Genomic DNA, 23,727 nt, shown 5'->3' on the forward strand with positions numbered 1-23,727 from the left:
TATAAGCGGGAAAAAATGACCCAGCCTCGCTTGGAGCTTATATATATGTTCTCTACTCCTGTTAAATCTTTTGTTAGATATTACTTTATGCGGGTTGATTTTTTCGGAGAGTTGATTCTTGCATTGCCAATTCTTTGAACTTTGTGAAATTTCTGCAGCTGACAAAGTTTAGACCTCAGTTGATACCTTTGAAACGCTTGAATCCTGCTGTGCTGGCTAGTCCCGTCTTTATGAACTGCTGCCCAGTTAAGCTGCGTAGGCAACATTCTTGTGTCATTTGGCAATGGAATGCAAGACCTCGCACGTACGGTTCATAGATGGGTACAAAAAAAGAGTTAACATGCCGACTGTGCGAGAGTTTTGTCCTTAACGCTACAGAAGCCTGTCCCCTGAAATTCAGGAAATGAAAGGGCCAAAAATTTAGCTTAATCTCTCTCAAAAGATCAGAGCAAACGAATTCTAAACTTCTAATATGGTGTAATGTGATCAAGGTTATTCGATATTTAAGATGAGAATTTTGGTGTAATATGATAGGTTATTCGATATTCAAGAAAATAATGATGATCTTTTCAAATATAAGATTCGGAAGCTTGCAAATTCATGCTACATTGACATGACAGTAATGTTTGGATTTTTGTTTCTTTTTTTTTCTGAATAATGATGATTTGGAGATGTTTGGTTTACATTATACTCGTACAAGGAAGCAAGAGTCGATTTTGCCTTGAAATCGTGCCTCGCTCCTTCGCCGTCGGTCTCTTTTTTTGAGTTTAGGGGAACGTTTTTATTTCAACTCTAGCACGCCTTTCAAAAGCTATCACCACTTGCGAACATACGAAGACGCGCAGAAGCTCTGCAGTCTGCTCTGATCGTGTGTCGCATGGAGCTTTCGGTTGCTCCTCGTCGCTACCTCGTACGCTCTCCGTCTGCATCGTCATCGTCTCATCTTCAACAACCCAAAGCCACAAGGATCAATCTATCAAAACCAGCTTTTATTTCCTTCCCAACCCAAATTTTCTCAGTTTTCTACAAATCCTCTTACCACCCCATCCAAAACAGACCCTTTACTCCTCTTTCAATGGACCCACCCAGAATAATTACTCAGGCTTCTGAAAATGAAAATGGATCCCCCCTAACTTCTTCTCAAATGGGTATTTGCTACAAATTCCTTTAAGCCGCTTTTTTTTTTTTTTTTTCTTTTTTGCAGATTTTGATTCTGATGTTACGATTTTAGGTAGAGTTGGGGAAGTGAAGAGGGTGACGAAAGAGACTAATGTGTTTATTAAAGTGAACTTGGACGGTAATGGTGTAGCTGAGAATGCCACTGGAATTCCCTTTCTTGATCATATGTTGGATGTGAGTCTTTCTTTTTTCTTTATGTACTATTTTTTGAATTAAAAAAGTCGAAATTTCCCTCTTTATTAGTATAAACCTTTAATCTTTTAGTTGTGTTTTCTGCAAAAGTTGGAAAACGTAGCCTGTCGTAGACGAGTTTATTGAAGGTATGTTTAAAATGCTTTTAGAATAGGTTTATAACTTTGACAAATTCACAATTTCAAAAGTTTCATTCGTTCCATACATGGTACAATAGAAATGTAAGAGCATCTGTCTTCGAGGACAAATTGCTGTTTTTTTTTTTAAATTTAGTAATGCTTGACGATTTATATTTAATTAGTTTTACTAAAATCTGCGAAATGAACTGTTTATGTAGTTTATGTAATTTATAGAGAGGTGATGTGGAAAGGAACGAAAATCACAAAAGAAAAGTAGCAAAGGAGGGCTTTTTCAATAACCTTTTGTGATAAAGTATTCTCTCTATCAACTGTAATTCATCATTGTGTATGAACTCACCTGTAGCCGAAGACTGCTTTGAATGGACAATAGGTATTTTCTCAGCCTGCTGCAGTCCTGATGATGTATTTTTGTGCCTTCCTTTTAGCAACTTGCTTCACATGGGCTATTTGACGTGCATGTAAAGGCTACTGGAGATTATCATATTGATGATCATCATACCAATGAAGATGTCGCCCTTGCACTTGGAACAGTAAGCATCCAAGTTTCTGTTTTGAAAATTCTTTCTGTGTTTAGTCTCAGGTAGCTGAACTTTGGATTGCATTAAGCTTTATATGCTCTTTGTTTGATTGAATTGTGTCAATGATTTATTAACCTGCTGTCTCTGTGTTACTAAATTAGTCAGTTGAGAATTGGTTTTACCATACCACAATTTGATATGTTGAGTAAAATGAGTGTTTTGTTTTCTAAGTGGCATTCCAGCGATGGTCCTTTCGTTGGTTCCGTGCATGTGAGATTGCACTTGCTTTTCAGGTATATTTTAACTGAAATGGAGATCTTGTACTTATTGTGCTCATTCAGGCTTTGCTGCAAGCACTGGGTGATAGAAAAGGAATCAACCGGTTTGGTGACTTCTCTGCTCCACTGGATGAAGCACTTATACATGTTGCACTGGTATGATACCTGGAATGTCTCAGTCTTGTTTTCTTTCTTTATGATGTATTGAGCGAGTCTGAGTTCATCTTACTTCGATGTATTAGAAATAACCGACACACTCAATACGATATGCTTCAATTTATTGTATCCTTATCTATATAAAGGATACCTTAGCAGGATACCTATTTTGACATGAAGAAAAATCTGGACTTGATGTTGATGTGAATGATTTACATCCAAGTGAAACACTGTGGTCGATTATCACTTGTCGACATGAAGCCTAAAGCACATTTGAGATTTCTTATGAAACTGAATTCTTGCCTGCTTATAGTATTATAGTCGAATAACTTGTGTTATTCAATGAAGATTAAATGAATTGAACATCCACCTTGAATTGGTGAATTTTCATACAACTTAAGTAGTGAAAACAAGTTGAGTAAAGAGTTTATTCTGGGTGGAAGAAATGTCTAACGTTAATAAGGAAATAGCGGTTGAAAAGTGCAGAAGCGATATAGCCTTCTCGCATAATGTGACTTTCAGCTCTTGCCAGATAAGAAAAATGAGCTATATTTTCAATTTGTGTTATGCGCAAATATTAAAGCATAGTTGACATGAGCAGAGTTATTCCTGTTAAACAACGCCGACCCAGACCCTTGCTCTTCAGATAGACCGCTCCCATAAACTTAGGTAGAGACAGTGGCATGTCTATAAAGTAATTTTTTACTGACCTAGAAGTACTGGTTTCCCTTGAGTGCTGTTGCTGACCTCAGCATTGTTTACTTTTGCTCCTGTTCGATGTTTTGTTATATGTAATTAACCTATTGTAAATTTGTGATTCTATTGCAGGACTTATCTGGGAGGCCGCATCTGAGTTTTGATCTACAGATACCTACTGAGAGAGTTGGAACTTATGACACTCAGGTAGCCTGCTCAAGTTGTTGGCTCTGATGTGTGGGCTGGTATTCTTTACATATTTAATTTACAGTGTCATATCAGTATAAGATTTTGATCTAGGCTGTTCTATTTTTATATGTGTGTGTGTGTTTGTCTTCATAATTGTTTCTTGAGTAGAGTGTACTGTTCTTCTGTCAATATGATGACTTTTTGGAGCTTACTTTTCGTATTGGCATCAAATAGTGGTGTATACAACTACTCTTCACGTTATGGCTCAAGTTTTAGTATGCGATGTTAGATTCTGTGTCCTTATTTTTCTATTGAACATCTCTCCACTTATATGATATTCTTCTCTCCACTTGTATGATATTCTAATTCAAGAATGGAATTGTTTGGTCCTAGCTGGTGGAGCACTTCTTTCAATCATTGGTCAATACCTCTGGAATGACATTACATATTCGGCAGGTAAGATCACTGAATATTTTCTTGCCAGGGAAACTTTGATAGTAATTAGGCAGTTTTATTTAAAGAGATATTCTTTCTTTGATTGCTAATTTCACAACTGTCCGCAGTCCATGAAGTTGTGCCTGTTTTATTACTTTGTTCAGAAATGGCCTATCATGTGATGTTACTTTATATCATCTGCAGATATAATTTTAGGACTATGATTTTCAGCTTGGTTATCTATTCACATATTGAATCTTTAACCTATGATTTGCATGGCAACAGCTTGCTGGAAAAAATTCTCATCATATCATCAGGGAATTTTAGTACTATGGTTTTCAGCTTGGATATCTATTGACGTCCTGAACCTTAACCTATAAATTTGCATGGAAACAGCTTGCTGGAAAAAATTCTCATCATATCATCGAGGCAACATTCAAGGCTTTCGCAAGAGCTCTTAGGCAAGCAACAGAATGTGATTCACGTCGTCATGGAAGTGTGCCAAGGTAGGAATTGTTATTCTTTAAAGAATTATCTGATTTTTCTTTTCCAGCCTTTGGATCTTCAACTATCTCCATCGCTTAGATCATAGAGGGAAAACTTAAAAACCGGACATGGATGGGAAGTATCATCACTGTCAGGAAATTATCATGGTTTCAAGTGAACAGTTACTTGTATAGATATTCCTTCATGTACCTTAAAATTGTAGACTTTATTTGCCAACCATAATGAGAAAGTGGGTAGATAATGTTGATTTTTCTTGAGCAACTTGCTGGTTAGAGAAACTTATAAATTACTGAAGTAGAACTTGAATGATTCTCCATGAGCAAATTAGTGGAATGTTTAGGAGTGTGATAAATGAATCTATATGACAAAATCTAAGGTTACCACTGTTGGGTGTTGGTTTCGAGGTTTGGCCTTGGTAGCGAAACAACTTGGCGTGTTATTTTATTTAGCCAAACAAATCTTCAAACTGTTTGAAGTCGGAAAAGTGTACGCTTACAAAACTCAAACAACTTTTTCCTGATTGCAGCTCGAAAGGAGTTCTATCACGGACTTGAACTTACAGTAAGGCAAATGGTGGATCATGGTCCTTGCTTCCTGGAATATTGCTAAGATGGAGGGTTATCTCATATTTTTCAGTTTCCTTCTCCAAGCATTGATTGGCAATGAAGGCACAGATGATGATCTTTTGGACCTGGAGATTGGTTGGAGACTTGGTTGTGAACTAAGCTATTTTTTTTTTTTTTTCCGTAAATTAATCAATGTTGTATCACGTGTTACAATACAAGGGACTAAAACAAGGTTTCTGAAACAATCCTGTTGGGAGGCCCTTTACTTGAAAAGCCCTCCAAAATGTAAGGTTTTGTATCATCCTGGAATTCTTTAGAACTTTGGGATGTAGCAAAGATCATATTTTGGTTTTTTGTATTGTCACCAGGTTATATGCTTTTCATGACACTCTTGTTCCGTCCTTGCTTGTTAGTTTTATCATGCGAACTACTTTATTTTGAATTGGCATTTGGCATAATCCAACAGAAAATAGGGATAATTTAGTTTCTATCTTGTTGCTCTTTGTCAATGGATTAGCGGAGAGAAACACTAATGACGCTCTTGATTAATTTTTTTTTTTCAAGTTTTTGTTATTCGTTTTCCAACTAGTAGCAGGCATTCTTAATATGGCAGCCAAACAGAGTTTTTGGAAACTTAATTTATAACAATATGGAAACCAAATTAATGTTTTTTGGAAAATTAATGTATAACAGATCCTAACATGTACAACCAACAGAAAACACCTGCAAAATTATATGAGCAGGAAAAAAGAATCAACAAAGCTAAGGCTCATCATGTTTGACATCTCATCCACAATTATGTAAAATAAATCAGGAAGTTGCTCACTTTACAAGAACTCTTCCGCAGTGTTTAAATCACCTAAAATCTCAGACTTGATTTCCTCTGGCAGAGGTGCAGACGGGCCTGCTCTAGAGTAAAAGTTTGCCAAAGCTCTTATTGCTTTCTCAAGCATGGCATACGATTCCTGCAAGTATCAAGGATATGATATCAGCAGAGGCTGCAGAGTCGGTAAACAAGGTAATGTAGTTAACATGCTTTCTTCCAGTCCACACTTTTGCTTTGAAGGAAGTAGATTATTGTCAAATAACAAAGTCTTAGCTTGGCATTTCATACTGTGTCAATGTTTAACAGATTGTGAGCTTTGAGGGACTGCTATTTGCTTTGCTTTCTCTTACTGAAGTAGTAAAAACGGTTTACTCTCTCTATAGGTATATTCATGATACGTATACGATTGAGCTCGGAATGAATACTAAGGCCAGGATACTCAAAGAAGAACTGCAATTCTGCATTTCAAAAGTTCTAAACTTTGTTTCGAGATTCTCTCTTTAGGACATCGATTTTACGATGACAAATCTAGCTGCTAAATCAACCTGGTGTTGCACATTCTGCAATTCTTTTCCTCATAATCAATTGGCAAAAGGAATGTACCTCATTTATGACCGCCTTTTGCCCTTTCCAATTATTTATATAGTCTCGAATTGCCTCCTTTGCTGCATCTGCAGTTCTTCTGAACTGTACCATATCCTTGGGATCTTCCTTCAGCGATTCACGCAATGTCTTGACCACATCTCTTGCTGAGTTCAAGTATGCTTTTGGCAACACCTTCCCAGACTTTGTTTTCTCATTGGGATCCAACAAGGATTTTATGGCTCCGACCACACCTTCATCCTTATCCTCCGGAGAATTTGATTCCTCTTCAGCCCAAGCTGGTGATGGTGTTAATACCCAATTCAGCATTACACATGACGCTATTGAAATTCCACCACATCTTAAAACAAGCTCGCGACGAGATGACGCTCCTTCACATGATAATCTATCGAAGCACCAGGAGCGCAACTGATCTGTTATGTCACAGAAGACGGCTAAGTGTCATGACAATCATCCAGAATACGGAGCCCTATGCATCACTTGGAAGCAAATACTTAGTAGATTTCCAAGACGGGAAATAACCACCATGAGTTTGCTATAGAACACCAGTGTTTAGTCTGTCCAAAATTTGAGCATCTATATGAAGAAAATATCAACAAAATTAACTCATATTATTCCCAAAAGAGTGGCATTTCAGTTCAATATCTTGAACAAATATACGGGACAACAGCATTTTCCTGGAAATCAATCATGATGATCCATCTTAAAATAATCTCTTCATTAACATAAGAATTTATTGAGGTGCCTATACAAGAACATACAGGTAACTTACTCTCGCCTGAAGCTTTATGTCTCCCAGTTGAATGTGGCATAGTAGGAAGCAACATCTTTACTGAAGTTAAAGAAGCCATTATTGTTCTTCAATTTCCTAAAGCTTTTGAGCAGCTAAATGCAATGCTTTAGACACCAATGCAGCAGCAGAAGAACCAACTTCCTGAATCATTCCATCCCATAAGGCTTGCACCTTCAATATATCAACAAAAAAAAAAGAATTTATATGATTAGTCTTTCATTCTACATATCTGGAATTTGAAATTATACCAGAGCAAGTCAAATTGCCATTCTAAAATCAACTGGGCATGCACTAGGTACACGCAAAAAAAAAAAAAAAAAAAAAAAATCAAGAGCTGATCGAAAGTATTATAACCAATAATGATTGCACAACTACAAGAACAAAATTATAATGTGCAGAAAAGACAGACATGCAGTTTTTGCTTACCCTTGCTTGTTTCAGACAAACTTCTTGAAGGATTTCAGGAGCTTCCACAGTTCCAATCGTTTCAATTTATCCGATCAGGGATACTTTAGGAAATATGGATAAATACTGAGGGTAGTCACGTCATTGCGCAGTAATGGTGCGTTTGTACCGAATAATTCACCCGAATGGGAGGGTATTTAAGGAATATAGGGAAACCGTGGAGGGCTAACAGGTCATTTGACGATCACGACTAGGGTTTACAGTACTCCAGCACTCTTTTAAACCTTCTCAGTAGCAGCCTTCAAAAGCAAACCCTAGTGCCCATCCTTCACTTTCTTCTGTCTCGGAGCGAAAAAACCAGGAGCTGAAAAACGAAAAAAAAGCTCAGAGGAGTACTCCAAAGACCCTAACAATGGTGAGTCGGCTGCTTATCAATTGATCGGACTCACTTCGATCCAGTCTTGCGTTTGAGTTGACTCGGTTTTCTTTTTCTAATTTAATTTTAGTGGTGTAAAATGTGTAGGCTCTGGTGGCGAATGAGGAATTCCAGCACATTCTGCGTATCCAGAACACCAACGTGGATGGGAAGCAAAAGGTGATGTTCGCTCTCACCTCGATCAAAGGTATCGGTCGCCGTTTCGCTAACATCATCTGCAAAAAGGCCGATGTCGACATGAACAAAAGGTTAGCTCCGTTCTGCTCTGTAGTTTTTTTCTCGGTTTCTTTTCGTGCTGTTTTCTCGTTAACTAGTTTTTTCCGATTGATTTGGGAATTGCGGTCCTTGTTAGGTTTGCGTCTATGATTTGTTTATGCTGAAATCATTATTGTAATTATGCTAAGCGGAATTATAGGTTGTTGCAGTCATTTCTTGTGAACAGGATGACAGTTTCCTCTGATTAGGCACTTATAAATATGTTTGTTTTCTGTTTATTGGGGACGAAATTTTATAGTTTTGTTGGTGAATATGTAGAAATGCACATGTTTTTGGTTATCTAAGTTTCACGAGAAGTCCCCCATGTACTGAGTGATTTTTCTAAGTTGATTTGTGCGTGTTTACTATGTTACTTGGTTTCATTTTGTAATCCTACAGTCTTTGACGTGATTTATACGTTTTTCTCATTGTCATTTCTGTTAATAGGAGGTTAAATTTGGCTCATTTTTGGTTTTGCACCTATATAGGCTGTAGACAGATTGATGGGCACGCTGTTCCCTAGAAAAACACACGCAGGCTCACTTTCATTGATAAATTCTGTTGAATATCAATGTGGCCTTGAAATGCTGTAGTATTTTAATGCATCTGGAAGTTGGTGTATTGCATTCAGTGTTTTTAAATTGTTTCAGAACTGATCGCTTTGGTTGTAGAGTTATTGACAAGCTATGGTATCTTCTGTAAGATAGGAGGTTTTATTTGTTTTGTTAGTTTGGTCTTCTAGTGGTTTGAACCATGATCTTCATATGCTGATTAGAGTTTGTAATATTCTGCTCTGATTTTAAATGGCAGAGCTGGTGAGCTTTCTGCTGCTGAAATAGATAACTTGATGACCATTGTGGCCAACCCTCGCCAGTTCAAGATCCCAGACTGGTTCCTTAACAGGCAAAAGGATTACAAGGATGGAAAGTACTCTCAGGTTGTCTCCAATGCTCTGGACATGAAGCTGAGGGATGACCTTGAGCGCCTGAAGAAGATCAGGTAGGTTTTACTGTTACTGTTATTGCTATGTTGATTTTCATGCTTCTGTTATGGTTAGATGAAATTGATTATTCCTTCACTTTTTAAGGAGGATGGGGATTTCATATTTTCTATTAGAACTCAATTGGTGAATGTCAACCCAGATAACTAGTTAATGAAACACTGATGGTTTTATGTGATCTACGGACCACTAGTCTATTCTTTGGTGCACTTTTGTGTTGCTAACCTAAATAAATGGGTGGTTATTTCAATTGCTTCTTGAAATATTGTTAAGTAGATTTTGTTACCTGAGTTACCTCTGTGCATGTTTGGCTCTTTCAACTCTGTTGGGCTTTTGCATTGTGCTGATGATGATGCATGTACTCTTGAATGCCAGGAACCACCGTGGTCTCCGACATTACTGGGGTCTCCGGGTGCGTGGACAGCATACCAAGACCACAGGAAGAAGGGGCAAGACTGTTGGTGTCTCCAAGAAGCGTTGAACATGGATATTTTATTTTAGGACCTTGCAGTCGAGTTATGATTATTTTTTTTTTTTTTACTTCGTGTTCTTAAACTTTACTATGTGTTTCCATAGAGTAACAAATTATGGAACTTAGAAAATTTTGTGGCTCAAGAATTCTTGCTTGTGAAAGATAATGCAATCGATGTTTGAGAAGTTGGTGAATCTATGCAGGGTGCCTCGTTTGGGCGTTGATAACTATCTCTGGTAGCGAAATTGTTTTGTTTATATGATTGAAGCTATCTCCGGTAGTGAAGAAGTTTTATCTATATGGTTGAAGCTATCTCCGGTGGTCTACGATTTATATGAGGAGGTTATCTGTTCGTTTTGGTAGGAATGATCTAGAGAATTTGATGTTAAAGGTGAAAAATCTTTTGGTGCCACGCGGGGTCATTTTGTTCTGTTGCACAAAATTGTGAAGATGCTCTTTCGAATTGATAACGTCTGAAGCTGATGTTCTTCGAGACTTCCATGGTGAAACTAAAATTTGCGAGTGCCTGGCCTTCTGATTGCGCACTTGTCAATTGTTATTACAAACGATCTGCTCTTTTCCCGGGCCGAATTTGCTCTCGGTGGGCATTTGTTGCGTGCTTCCATCACCGAAGAAAGCTGTGCCTCGCCTTACTAGGGGGGTTTAGAGGGCTCAGCCTGGACTGTGGAAAACATGCAGCCATCAATGATTAGTAAATTAGAAATTAAGAGTAAGAGCTTTAGTAATTAGAAATTTTGAATAAGAGCATTAGTACATTTCTTATTCTCCTGTAACTAATCAACTCCGTTTGGTTGGTTAATAGACGTTTGAGAATCTAATTGAGGGTTAATGTGGATATCGATGTTGGGTTGTGTCTTGCGACTTCTTATAAATCCACCAGATATTGTGGTTAATGCACATAAACGAAAACCAATTAAAGCAGAAATTTGCGGATTGCTTGACCTGTAATGAACAGTTGTTACGCATGCAAGTCTACTCTCCTCGTATTCTTGTTCTCAATGGTCTTCCCCTCCTTCTAGCGGTGGCTACGGTTGAGCTTTGAACTGGAAACCGGATTGAAATCGGTTCGTCAAGTTTTGCTGAACTAGAATTGGAATCAGATTTTGAAGATGGGAATCGTAACCAAAAGTTCATGTTCATCCAAAATTTGAACCGAAATTGGTGATTTCGACTTGTTTAAATCGTCTGAACAATCATTTGTCATCTAAATTTATTCATCTAATTTATAGTTTAATATTATTAAACAGCGTTTAAATATTAACAGTTTCAATTATAATCCAACAATTCATTGTTTCATTTCATTAATAAATTTATATCTTGTAGCTAAAATAAATCCAACACCTATCTAATTTAATCAGTAATAAGATTTTTTTCATAAATTTTGCATCATTTTTCTTTTTTCTTGGACTTGACAAAACAATAAAGGTTTTTTTTTTCCCCTTCACTATCATAGCTGTCTGTCTCTATATGAGGCCCGGTTCAAGTTCTATCCTTTAGAATGACCAAAATCGGGGGTCCTTAAACCGGAATCTGCGGTTCTGAAAATGTAGCCACGTGTACTTTCTTCCACAATATACTTCAATGCATAAGCCCCTTCAGGCACACGAACACGCGCAGTATCAAATTCCGGCTGTCTTCTAACCAGCTTTTCTAGCTTCCCCCGTGAGCATGGCCGGAGGAAACCCTCCGAAACAACCTTCAAACAAGCCACCCAATCCTCCACCACCCTCATCCCACCGCAACAAATCCCACAGGGAATCCTCCGCCACCACCACTCCCTCTAATAAAAAACCCTCCACCTCCGAACCCGGTAAACCAAAACCCAGCTCAAATAATCCCAAACCCCCAACCCCGAAACCCAAACCAAATAATTACACCAATAAACCATCTCCAAAACCCTCTTACCCATCTCCCAATCCCGACCAGAATCGGCACTCCAAGCTTCCCCCTTTCCCTTTCCTGGACCCACCTCCACCACCTGCTTATGGATACCACTTGCTGGACCGCCGAACTATTGTCTTGGCCGACGGCTCCGTCCGGTCTTATTTAGCTTTACCACCGGATTATCAGGATTTTACTTCATTGCCACATCTCGCGCGAATTCCGAGGGCCGGGTATCACGTTTGATAGGAAAATCCCGATGAGCCCGGATTTTCGTGGGCCTGAATTTCGGCCTGAAGTGGGTGGAAGGGGTGATGGGTTCATGAGGAGTTGGAGCCAGGAGCATAGAACTTTGGGTTTTGAGGGGCGGGGAAATGGACCTGGAATGGTTGAAGGGCCCCGGCCAGGAATTGGGCCCGGTAACTTGACTAAGAGAAAGTTTGGAGATGAGGAAAGAGAAGGGAGAGATGGTTTTGAGAGGCAAAGGCAACAGCTTTTGCAGTATGGGAAGGCGGATGGAAACTTAGGCGGGATGCCGGGGGCAAGTAGAGGGTATATGGGAAAAGGGGAGGAAATGAGGGCTGCGAAGTATATGAGGACCGATGAAGTTAATGTAGGTAAACTTAAGCATAATGGGATTGATCAAGTTGCGTTAAAGAAAGCGTTTTTGCATTTTGTGAAGATTATTTATGATGATCCAAATCAGAAGAAGAAGTACTTGGCAGATGGAAAGCAAGGTTCTTTGAAGTGTATTGCTTGTAAAAGGTTTGCCATTAGGATCTTTTTTCTATTTTCAATATCTAGGTTATTTCTGGTTTTGTTTTCACTGATACTGTTTTGAACTCTATGGTTGTATAACTGACTAAATTGTGTATGCTAGCTAAATTGCAGGTTTTAATTGCTTCATGCTGCTAGGGTTTTAGGACATTGAGATAAAAACACTTTTTTAGTTCTTTTTGTTGTGTGCAGAGATGGTCTTTGAACAATGTATTTTGTCATTAGGAGGTTCTTTAATTACCCAGAGTAGTTGTTGGTGGATGAGGAATTCAAATTTATTGCACATGCTAGCATGTAAAATGTCAGAGGAAAATTTCCTTGAACATGGAGCAGCCATGAGTTGGATTTGATATCATCAATCTTTGTACTTTTGTAGTTTGCGTTTCTTAAGGTCTCTTCATGATTATAATGGTGGGTATTCAGAAGAAGAAGAATATGTTACCATAGACGGTTTTTTACCCTTGGTGTTTATGAATGAAATCATTCATTCCTTTTTCATAAAATCCAGCGTATCATAGCAATCAATTAGTATCTTCAAAAGATATTGTCCATGAGCTTCTTCCTTGAGTTTAACTTGGGAAGTTTCGTCTCATAGCAATTGCTGATCTCTGATACTCATGCATAGGTATTTTGTGGTAATTGGATATATGTTTTATATGTGCTAGCGTGTTTTTCTGTAAATGGGAATATCAGTTTTTATTTTTCCCCACCACAAGCGACAACATTTTAATTTTGTTCATTTAAAAGCGAAATGATGCAGTTCATAAAATTAACATCAGTTTGAGGCGTTTGAGTTAACCTACAATTCACCAGTTGAATGGGTGATGTTTTCTTGAGCCTTGTTAATTCTATATGCTTAAATTCAAAAATATAGAGAAGGAAAAGATTAGGGTGCGGTTGATCTGAATATTAGTAGGACTTTGGTGATGGTTATTAGCCCAACTGTGATAGTATCTATAGTTGACCAAGCTTTTCTTGTAAGTTGTCCATTGAGGCTGATGGAGGCAGTTTCAGGAGTTTAGGAGACTTCTGGGTGTTGAAAACCTTATGTCTTCTTTTTCTTGATTGCCTGTGGCATTTTGAAATCTTTTTTTACAGCTTCTGCATATAGCAATCATGGTGGTATTTCTTAACCTAATGCTTTAGACTTCTCCAAATTCAGTCAAAGGTAATCATCTATACCCAGATCAATTTGTGTATTGTGGGAAAATGAAGATTGGTTGCTTGGGTTGGTCAACGTGGATAGTGATCTCTCTAGATTGAGTGGTTTTTGCCATGTTAAATGGCTAGAGTTAAGTTTTTTCTTGATTGTTGCATCTGAAGGTAGTTTTTGGGCCTTTTTTTTAAGTATTTAAGCCTGGTGGAAGTAGTTTGTTTTTAATCAATTTATTATCATTTTATTTGAGTTAATGCATCAATGTCAAGACTAGAAGGATTTTTTTTCCCTGCCTGTGATAGCAGAAACTTCTTGAATGGGTCATCATCTAGTAATCTAGTGGAGATGTCTAATATTTTGAGCTCCTCATGTAAATTAAACCTTTTATGTATTTTCATTCTCTACTGAGTGTCTTATTTGTCTTCAAATAACACTGTGTCCCATAATGGATCATGATGGTGGAGAAAGAAGGATACAATGGGACACATTATTCCCCAGATCAATGCACTCCTTTCAGTTCTTTGTGAATAAAAGTTTGATGATAGACTCACTTATAGGTTGTAATGGAGCTAGGTTGTAATGAAATAATTACAAATGAGAGCTTGTTGAAATATGTTTTTATGAATTTTCTGGGCAACAGACTTTTATTTTCCAAGTTGAACTGTTGAACTTCCCCTCGAACATGTCAACGAAGTTGCTTTTTTTTTTTTTTTGGGCTTCCAAAATGTTTTCATGTTTTACCCATCATCACAGAAGATTTACTTTGATGATGCCCATTTATTTAGCATTTTGGTACTTGATTTTAGATTAGGGGCAAAGGGGGGCTTTGTTTTGCTTTAGATCAGTTGTATTTTAGGTAATTGAGTTTAAAAAGAAATGGTAGAGATTTCAGTTAAGAGCTCCCCAGCACTTTCTGCTTTTACATTGCTGGCCTGAAGATGGGTTTTCATGTATCAATTGCTGCATTGATTTGTTAGTTTGGTTGTTATGTGTGATTCTTTTTCTGGTGATTACACATTTCCATCCTGGTTGATGGCTTTAGGAGCCTAGTTGCTCCAGTTTGCATGTTTGTACAAATGTTTGGTTGCATATATTAACTTCAGGATTATCTTGACATTAGAATTGCTCTTTGTGAGAAAATGTTATTTCCTCGCAGGGTTTCTATGGTTAAATTGTTAGTGAATGTGGTGCACATATCAGACATCAATGAAAATGAACTTTTGCATCCATGCTCTTGTTCTTCGTGCCAGTAATGGCAATGAAATACAGCGAATGTTCTACTGTAACTTTCTTTGTAGTGTGAGATTGTTCCTTTTGAGATTTTTTTTATGGCACGGGGAAGAGAGATATTGTCTTGGTTTATCCTTGTATGTTTATCTTCCTGTATTCAAATAAGCTGTCTGACTAAACAACAGTTGATAGTGGATGGTTTGTTGGGGCTTTGAAGTTTAGTTAACTAGGGCCTCCTATGGAGTTTTTAAGTCCTTGAGTATATACCTGCATCAGGGGATTCATGATATCTTGAAGTCTTGATTGGTCTTCTTTAGAACAATTGCAAGCATATGGTTGGCTGTCATCTATATTTATGGTTTGCAAGACTTTATTCAATAAGGATTAAGTCTTTTGCTTGATTGAGAAAACTCGTGAGGAAGTACTTTTATGGCTCCTCCTTGAATGTTAAGTGACATGATATGGTTATTTGTTTCTTATAAGCCCTTCTCACTTGCGCCTAATTGATTGTCGCGTGGTTAGATCTCATTCGATGTTGATGTGTGCAAACTTTTTGTCTTTTCAAGAAGTCAGCCTTGTATGAGTTTTACATCTGCATCTCATTACATTACTGTGGAGTCTGGCTTCATAAGAGCTGTAATTTTTCAGATCCATTGCTATTTGTTGGAGCTCTGGATGAATATTTGCCGGACTTGATACATTGGACTAATTTCTCCAAACAGGCCAACTTTTTTTTTTTTGTTCTAAATGAAACCTGATGGACACGGTGGTGTCTGTAATTTATTTTTTTAAAGCAAAATCTGACAATGGACACGGCAGTGTGGTCCCCTTTGAATGGGCATGGCAAGCTCAAGTTATTATTATTATTATTATTATTATTTATTTTTAAAAAGCACGAGCGAGGCGAGGCATTCATGGTTTGTTAGTTTTTTGTAGTAAAATCCCTTAGTTTTGATAGAGTGTGAGTTTTTTTTTTTTTTGTGACCTTAAATTATGTAAATGGACCGCACCATCCGAGAGAGAGAGAGAGAGGGAGAGTGAGTGAGCTTGAGCCTCGGCTGAAAATTAAGAGATTAGAGAGAGAGAGTTGATAGAATATGTTATATGTGTGAAGAATTTTTAGAGAGAGAGAGAGAGGGATTTCGGAATGGATGAAAGGAATGTGGGGTGTGCGGTATTAATGAGCTTAGAATGCCTACTAGCTGCTGATCAACTGCTAGTTGGCCAACTTTTCCCTTTTTTTTTTCCGAAACCACACCGCTGTGTCCAAGATTTTGTTTAAAAAACAAATTACAGAGTGGACACAGTGGTGTCAGATTTCATTAAAAAAAAAATTTTTTGGCCTGCCGTGCTTATGAAGCTGGTGGACTTTTTCCATTTAAAAAAAAAAAGTTGGCCTACCTTGCTTCGTAAACACGGTGGGCATACAAGGAGAAAGGCCCATTGTCAAAGCCATACTTTCCCCTTTTTCCCATCAATATCTGGAGAACTTAGCTGACAGATTGCCTTTTGTTATTTCTTTAATATTATTCCATTTCTATCCTTTTGTATTTCACTGCATTAATGACTCTGAATATAATAGACCACTTCATATGGTACTCCTCGGCATGTAGTAGTACATATTATAGTCCATTAATTGCTTTCCTGGTAGATGTTTGCATGACAAAAACTTTTAGGGGTAACTTCTCTTTGCATTTTGAGATTGAATCTTGGCCTGCATTTTGGGCTCGACTCGGCATTTCTTTCCAAATTGTCGTCAATTCTTTTGTAAATTTATTAGAAGTCAAATGATATTCGCTTATTCTATTATTTATTTAGTTAGCGTCCCATCGGCAGCAGTTTAGGATGTGTCAGGAGCCTGATGGCAAGTGCCTCACGAATGTTTTGGGTGCAGTCACGTGTTTATCTATTTTGTATGGTTTGCCCACGGTTTCCAGGAGTAAGATGGGAAGATAGAAGTGTAAAGGAAATAATACGTTTTTCATTAAGTGGCTTTTTTCTGCTTGAATTTTCTTGAGGTTAGTTCTAGCTTCTGGTATCCTATTGGAAGACAAATACAACGACAAGTAGGGGATTTTTTTTTTTGGGGGGAAATATTTGCATCTTAATGTGTTTACTTTTCATGGTTAGGCTTTATGGCACAATAAAGTTAAAGGTTTGTGGCCTTGTTTGCAGCTATATATTCAGTAGATACATGGTTGTGCAGTGAAACAATGAGGCCTGTCCATATGTTCGGATGTTGTCATCTTTGCTGTTTGATATTTCATTTTCCTTTTCTTTTACATTCTTATTGAGAGTTACTTAATAAATCTCTATGCTTATGTTGTAACGAATCATGTATTAAAGATTTTACCTTCAAATTTTCATCACTAAATGCTCAATTTAGTGGCCTTTGAAATAAGTTGAAATCATCTGATTGCTTTATGCAAGACTAGCAAATTAATGATGTTACAACCACGGATATGACATCACTGTTTCTACTCAATTGAAATGATCAAACCTTGTGTACAAGTTAAAATGAAATGAGTGTAGCTTTTAGGACATCCAAACTTGTCTTTCCCATGTAATTTTGGTGGTCTTCTACAAGCGAATAACACATATTAATCTTCCCAACTCTGTTACGATTCTGATATCATTATCTGAATTAAGCAGAACTTTCATGTGAAAAATACAGGTCGAAAGACTTTTCAGATATGCATGGTCTCATTATGCACGTTTACAGCTCAGATCATGCTAACTTGATTGTGGATCACTTGGGCTTACACAAGGCTTTTTGTATACTCATGGGATGGAATTATAGGACTCCTCCCGATAACTCAAAGGTTTATCAGTTTCTGTCTGCTGAGGAAGCAGCAGCAAACTTAAGTGATCTTATTATCTGGCCACCCTTGGTGATAATTCATAATACAAACACAGGGAAAGGTAGAGAAGGTCGCACAGAGGGTTTGGGAAACAGGGCAATGGATAATTACCTCAGAGGTATATATTGCACCTTTCTTTCTTTATATCATCTTTGCAGCGCATTATTTAGAGGCTCATATGAGATTTTAGCCAGTTCTTGCTGTATACTTGCGTTTTTGTATATTAGTCTTTGGAGATCTTTTAGAACCACTTTTTTGTGTTATACCTTTCTGGTTTGGTAGCCATCTACTACAAGGGTTGCCACAATATGCTAGACAGTTGATTTAGTTTTTCAGGAACACCAACTAATTGGATTAAAATGTGCCAGGATAAAGAAATAGTCAATGATGAAAGGAACTTGGGATATACACCTAGTGGACTGTTAGGAACGGCTAGTAACACAAGGAACCACTTCTTAGAAGAGCCTATGGCTTCAAACCAAATCTGACACTAGTTATCATTTCTGCCATTACACATGAGCTCTCTGTACTTCAATAGTGAAGGCATTCTGGAATGTTAATAGTAATTTGCTGAGTTGCTCTCCTAGTCTATGCTAGATTGTGCATTTCATTGGTTAGACCTTTCATTTTAGTTCTGAAGCTAACTCATGTAGTGGAGTTGTTGCATATGAGCATGTTTATTTCATATTGATAAATAGGGAGAGAAACATGAGCAGTTAAGAATTTATTTAGGTTTTTGTTGAAGTAGGTTTCAGAAGATTTTATGCTTGGAATGTGCTATCTCCAAAATTGCATAAAATTGTTTTGGTATGTTTGGACTGAATTTGCATTTCTAAACTCTGCCTTGATGGTCAAGTCCTTGAGTGGTCATCTATGGAAATGGTTGAAAATATAGGCAGGACTGTGTTTATGATAAAGTTAGCTGACATTGTCTGAAGTTGTTTGGTGATTGTGATGGAGGATTCTTATATTCATCAATTTCTTCTCAGAACAACTTTCAAAGGTAAGAGAAAGTTGTTAACTGCACTTCTCTTAGGCGTGCTACCTTTTGCTTCTTTTCTTTTGGGTAGACGCCAGCCTTTAGATGTTGTCCCTTCTCATGTGAAACTAAGGACCTATAGCTTCTGAAAGGTAATATCAAATTAAGGATGTTAATTTGTCAACTTGTTTTCCTATAGATATACTTTTAGTTGTATCTGCTGGTCATCAAGCTAATATTGCATTCCATAGGAAAATGTTGGAAATGTGTAATAGGTTTAACGTACTGAATTAGCTCTCCTTTATCTACTTCTGTTTGCCAATGCTGATAGCTCAGTGCGATGTCGAAGTCAAAGAAAATGGAAAAAACCTAGAACATGTGTAATTTTCTGATGTAGTTGGTATAATTTTGGTTTTACGTTACATCTTCCTGATTTGCTACAGTTTTCTTTCATGGGGTTTAACAAATAATGGAACTTTATTTGAAGCATGGTTGCAGCTATAGTTGGTCAGAGGCAGATTGGTGTATTGGGAGAGTGTCCGACTTTAATTTCTGTCTTTGGAACATGTTCACAAAAGCAAATTGAGATTTTAACATTTGATTCTGCATATTCAAATCTTGCTTTCAGATCTTGGATTTCAAGGTGGCAAGTCAAAGACCTTGTACTCGAGAGATGGCCATCTGGGCATTACCCTGATTAAGTTTGGTGCTGATCAGTCAGGTTTGAAGGAGGCTGTGCGGCTGGCTGAATATTTTGAAAAAGAAAAGCGTGGGCGAAATGGTTGGGCCCACATTGAGTCGTTGAATTTAGGCAAGGATGATGATGATAGTAATCCAAACCTTGTTAAGGTGGATGAGATGACAAGGGAAAAAAAGAGGATCTTTTATGGCTATTTGGCAACTATTACTGACATGGACAAACTTGATCCCGATACTAGGAAGAAAAGTGTGATTCAGAGTAGGAGGGACTGGATGCCTCCTAAGTAGCATTATACAGGCAATACAAGATATTGGTTTGATTTTGAATCGTTAATTTTGCTTCATGATATTTGAAGCGTTAATTTTCTTCATGAAATTTGAAGCTCATTTAACCTCACACCTACTAGAAAAGTATGAAAAAGCAATATGATGAAGGTTGCTTGGTTCAACTTTTTGGGCAGGGAAGGTTTAATGTCCACTTCTTTGGAGCGAGATCACTTAGAAAGATGTTAATCAATTAGATTGCTTGTATCTTTGCCCTGATTCTGTCTGTGGCGGTATCATTGTGTGTCATCATAGTCATACAGGGGCTTTGAGGTTCTGCAATGTAGTGGAATTTGATTTTGCAGTTAGTGGCGGCTAATGATGAATTCCCATGACTAAATTTGCTGCAGCTCTTTACTGCTTTGATGCAGGAAGCCTAGCTTGCTGTTTCTTTTGTTTGAATTTGGTATTAGTAGTCTTAAAATCCTCCTTGATTCCTCTCCACCTCGGCCTGTGGTAGCACTGTTCTTTAGGTTGCCCCAGCTCTTAGTGCTTTGATGCAGGAAGCCTGACTTCCTGTTTCTTTGTTTGAATTTGGTATTGGTAGTCTTAAAATCTTCCTCGTTTCACCTCGACCTATGGTAGCACTGTCCTTTAGGTTCAATCTTTTCGGTTGGGAAATGAAAGCAGTGGTGCAAGTTTGTTCTCGCGACACAGTTATCTCCTTGTGAATTGTGCGAGTGCTTTTTTTAGAACTATCGCCAATATGTGAGGAGCTAGTTCTGCAAGATCATATGGGTTTATACTACTACTACTACTATGTATGCCAATTTGGTGAATCCGAAGCCCATAAGACCTGATATTTCTTTTCTTCGTTTTTGTGCAATGGTGCTTCTGGTGCTCTGATTGAAGGATGCATTGATGCCCTTTTCATGGGGTTGAAACTGTTAATAGTTAACTGGTACAAATGGGAGATGCATAAAGAAATGCAGCTTCTTCCGGTATAACGTAACCCAACGGTTGGTAGGTTTGGTAAATGAATGCTAGTCTCTTTTTTTTTTTTTTTCTTTTCGTACAGTTGGTTGGTTTGGTGAAATGGATATAGACTTTGAAGGTGAAACGTATACTTTTTTATCCCATCAGATGTTTTAGGCTTTATCCATATGTATACAGCAGTCACTTGGAAAAACATGAAGATGCCCTTTGGAAAAATCCTGTTGCAATAGCTTATTCTTTGTCGTCGTCGTTATCTTCTTTTTGGTGCGTGTTAGCAGAGGCGCGGAAAGTCTTTTTTTCCCTGAACTTTTGCATTTGAAATGTTTTGACAGAGTGAGTAGGGCAAACTTTTCTTTGCTTTCATTATATGGATGTTTCAATTTTTCGTCACATTTGAATCATCAATGTCTTATTAATTACTGGATAAGGAGCATCTTGTCGACTTTTTGAAAATTACTGTAGAATCGTAAACGTGAGGGGATGGATGTTCGTGTGTGACTTGCTGTCTTGTTAATTCTTCGTACTCGTTAGTGAGGTCTTCAAGCCCTGTTTGGGATTGCGATGGCTTGTAAAGAAGCATTTTCGACACAAGTGTCCTTTGGAAATTGTTTTTTAGAAGAATACAACATGGATTGAGCTTCGTACTAGGAAATAAAGGTTGGATTATACGGCATGCCAATGAAAAAGTGTACTTTGCCCCAAAAATTCAATTTATTTAGCTGGTAACGGCATCAGTGTCTCTGGTTCCTTGAACTAAGAGCAAAAAGATAAAAACATGATGACCTGACCATTTTGATCGAACCACAAGGCCTGGAATCCTTTAGTCTTAGTAGAGGAATTTGCATGGTTGTGTTCCGGGCAGAATGAATTATGGTTTTACATGTAACAAAATAATAATAAACCACCACCACCACCAAAGTTGGTGGCGTGGAACCCTGCCTGCCTCCCACCGTTGGCCACAAAAATGTGGCAAGCCACTTCAAGTGGTTTCCAACCGAGTGTGCAATGCACTCGTCTGGGCTGGTCGGTAGGGGTGTGAATCGAAATCGAAATTGAAATTGGTAATTTAAAACTTTAAAATCGGAATTTTGGTATCAGAATTTTCGAACAATTTCGATTTCGAATTCACCAATTCCGAATTCAAATTTGTTCCGAATTCAATTCGGAATTCAGTAAATTCCGATTTTACCGAATTCATGAATATAAAAATTATTATTATTATATAAATATTATATTATATATATATATGTGAAAAACAGATTTAAAATCGAAATAGGAATTCTGATTTCCGATTTCGATTTCAATTTCGAATTGTGAATTCGAAATCGGAATTTTCGATTTGAAAAATCTCATTACCGAATTCGAGTCAAATTCGACCAATTCGAAATCGGAATATCCGATTTTCATTTCGAATTAATGAATTCGAAATTCCGAATTCGAACGTAAATCGAAATTTTTTGATTTTGCACACCTCTACTGGTAGGTGATTCAGTCCCCTTCGATTTTCTCTCGACCTCTTCAGGTCATTCCCTTCCCTTAACATAGAATAATTGTAGGTAAATCGAAATTTTTCGATTTTGCACACCTCTATTGGTAGGTGATTCAGTCCCTTTCGATTTTCTCTCGACCTCTTCAGGTCATTCCCTTCCCTTAACATAGAATAATTGTAGGTATATCGTGTCGGTAAAAAAAAAAAAGTAACAAATAATAATAACCTGTCACTGCCAGCGCAGTAACAATCTGAAACCAACGGATATTCTTTTTTTTTTTTTTTTTCCTGACGGAGTGGGTGTCCGGGTCAAGTCCGTAAAGGCGGCCCGACTAATCCCACTCCGGCCCAGCCCAGCGTCCCAACCAGACCTAGCACGATATATGCACGGAGGAACTGATGTTGCTGCGGAGGTTTGACCCCAGGACCTAACGGTCCCGAGGAAGAGGCGCCAACCACCAGCCCATTCACGTGGGGGCGAAACCAACGGATATTCAAACATGGAAAACAGCAGTAATAAATAACACCACAATCTCTGGAACAATAAGGGGAGTACTGTACTAGTAGTATTAAAGTCTTTCACTTCACTGGATCCAAAGAATCTAAATGGAGGAGCAGCTTTAGTTACAGGACACGCATATGATACGCGCATGCCTGACTCAGTTGCTCATTCCATTCCATTGCATGCACTATTCCAGCTTCCTCTGCAACAGAGCCTTATCTCTAACACTTCCTTCCTTCCTAGAGATACCATTCTTGTCTCCTTAAAGAATTCTTGTTTTGCTACTTTTGTCACTTGGAGCATGAATCCCACTTTCTCTAGTCCTTTGCATGTGAGATCCAATCTCATAATCCTATTCTTGATGGAGATATACGACATTTTGATCTTCTAAATTATTACTTATATATATATATATATATATATTTTTAACTTCAGGTTGTCGTATGCTAAACCGGTTAAATTTCGAAATATCCCTTGATTCCTGCTGGTCAAGTGTTTTTTTTTTTAAATTTTAATTTTAACTTGAGCGTCATCATGATTGAAACTTCTTGTAAAACATGACTTGAGCATTGTGTATTTCAGTAGTGTCATTATTATGAAAATGAAACTTCTTGTAGACTTTGTGAGTTTTTTTTTTTTTTTTTTTACATTTGACTTGAGCTCTATGTTCTAAATTGTTCGGATTATTCAACGAAACAAAATTTTCTACTATTACATAATATGGTGGCATTTTTTTTTTTTATGACATATCATGTAGTAGTAGAAGATAAAAAAAAGAAGGTAATGAAAAAGACAATAGAAATGATTTTGTTGAAATAATAATAATAATAATAATAATAATGATATGATGATGATTTCCAAACAGCGGGAATAGGAGGATATTATCCTAAAAGCTCAACCAACCCTACCTACATCCACAAGTCTACAGAAATGTATGGACTAGACTCTAGAGGCCGGCAATGTATAGGGCAATGTCTGCTTTTGAAGGCCGGCAATGTCTTTACTTTATCTGACTACAACCATGTGGGATGCGGTGGTGGTGGTCAGTGAGGGTTGGGCCACTCCCTCCAACCCCACCACTTTCCCCGGCTTTTCAGTCCCCGCCTAACCTTTTGCTTTTTTCTTTTTTTTTTTTTCTTCTTCTTCGGTTTCCGGGAAAGTCTTCCTTCCCACCTCATCTCACGTCGCCTCTCGTCCTGTAATTCAATTGTCCTTTGTTGAATTCT

General features: G+C 37.7%; 4 protein-coding genes across 6 annotated transcripts; 3 read left to right on the forward strand and 1 right to left on the reverse strand.

Annotated features, from left to right (window-relative positions):
• Positions 1-770: 770 nt before the first annotated feature.
• LOC113738253 (imidazoleglycerol-phosphate dehydratase 1, chloroplastic-like) lies at positions 771-5,244 on the forward strand. Of its 2 annotated transcripts, XM_072084336.1 has the most exons (8): positions 776-1,148; positions 1,232-1,353; positions 1,937-2,041; positions 2,371-2,463; positions 3,292-3,366; positions 3,742-3,804; positions 4,180-4,289; positions 4,817-5,244. In XM_072084336.1, exons 1-8 carry the CDS (start codon positions 878-880, stop codon positions 4,842-4,844), a joined length of 867 nt encoding a protein of 288 aa, XP_071940437.1. In that variant the 5' UTR covers positions 776-877; the 3' UTR covers positions 4,845-5,244. The 2 variants fall into 2 exon arrangements, with proteins under 2 accessions (XP_071940438.1, XP_071940437.1); XM_072084337.1 differs by lacking the exon at positions 4,817-5,244 and having other exon boundaries at positions 771-1,148; positions 4,069-4,281.
• A 264-nt stretch (positions 5,245-5,508) lies between these two features.
• Positions 5,509-7,600, reverse strand: LOC113738254 (photosystem II D1 precursor processing protein PSB27-H2, chloroplastic-like). 2 transcript variants are annotated; one of them, XM_072084339.1, is made up of 4 exons: positions 7,505-7,600; positions 7,064-7,249; positions 6,286-6,698; positions 5,509-5,821 (listed from the first exon to the last, which is right to left on the reverse strand). In XM_072084339.1, the coding sequence occupies exons 2-4, from the start codon at positions 7,134-7,136 to the stop codon at positions 5,684-5,686; spliced, it is 624 nt and encodes a 207-aa protein (XP_071940440.1). In that variant the 5' UTR covers positions 7,137-7,249; positions 7,505-7,600; the 3' UTR covers positions 5,509-5,683. The 2 variants fall into 2 exon arrangements, with proteins under 2 accessions (XP_071940440.1, XP_071940439.1); XM_072084338.1 differs by having other exon boundaries at positions 7,058-7,249.
• A 139-nt stretch (positions 7,601-7,739) lies between these two features.
• Positions 7,740-9,831, forward strand: LOC113738258 (small ribosomal subunit protein uS13z/uS13y/uS13x). Its single transcript, XM_072084340.1, has 4 exons — positions 7,740-7,898; positions 8,007-8,167; positions 8,985-9,173; positions 9,550-9,831. Exons 1-4 carry the CDS (start codon positions 7,896-7,898, stop codon positions 9,653-9,655), a joined length of 459 nt encoding a protein of 152 aa, XP_071940441.1. The 5' UTR covers positions 7,740-7,895; the 3' UTR covers positions 9,656-9,831.
• Positions 9,832-11,121: 1,290 nt separating this feature from the next.
• LOC113738259 (uncharacterized) lies at positions 11,122-19,793 on the forward strand. Its single transcript, XM_072084341.1, has 3 exons — positions 11,122-12,313; positions 17,386-17,690; positions 19,180-19,793. Exons 1-3 carry the CDS (start codon positions 11,808-11,810, stop codon positions 19,536-19,538), a joined length of 1,170 nt encoding a protein of 389 aa, XP_071940442.1. The 5' UTR covers positions 11,122-11,807; the 3' UTR covers positions 19,539-19,793.
• The last annotated feature ends 3,934 nt before the right edge of the window (positions 19,794-23,727 follow it).

This window comes from Coffea arabica, chromosome 3e (assembly GCF_036785885.1).
Source record: "Coffea arabica cultivar ET-39 chromosome 3e, Coffea Arabica ET-39 HiFi, whole genome shotgun sequence".
NCBI lineage: Eukaryota > Viridiplantae > Streptophyta > Magnoliopsida > Gentianales > Rubiaceae > Coffea > Coffea arabica.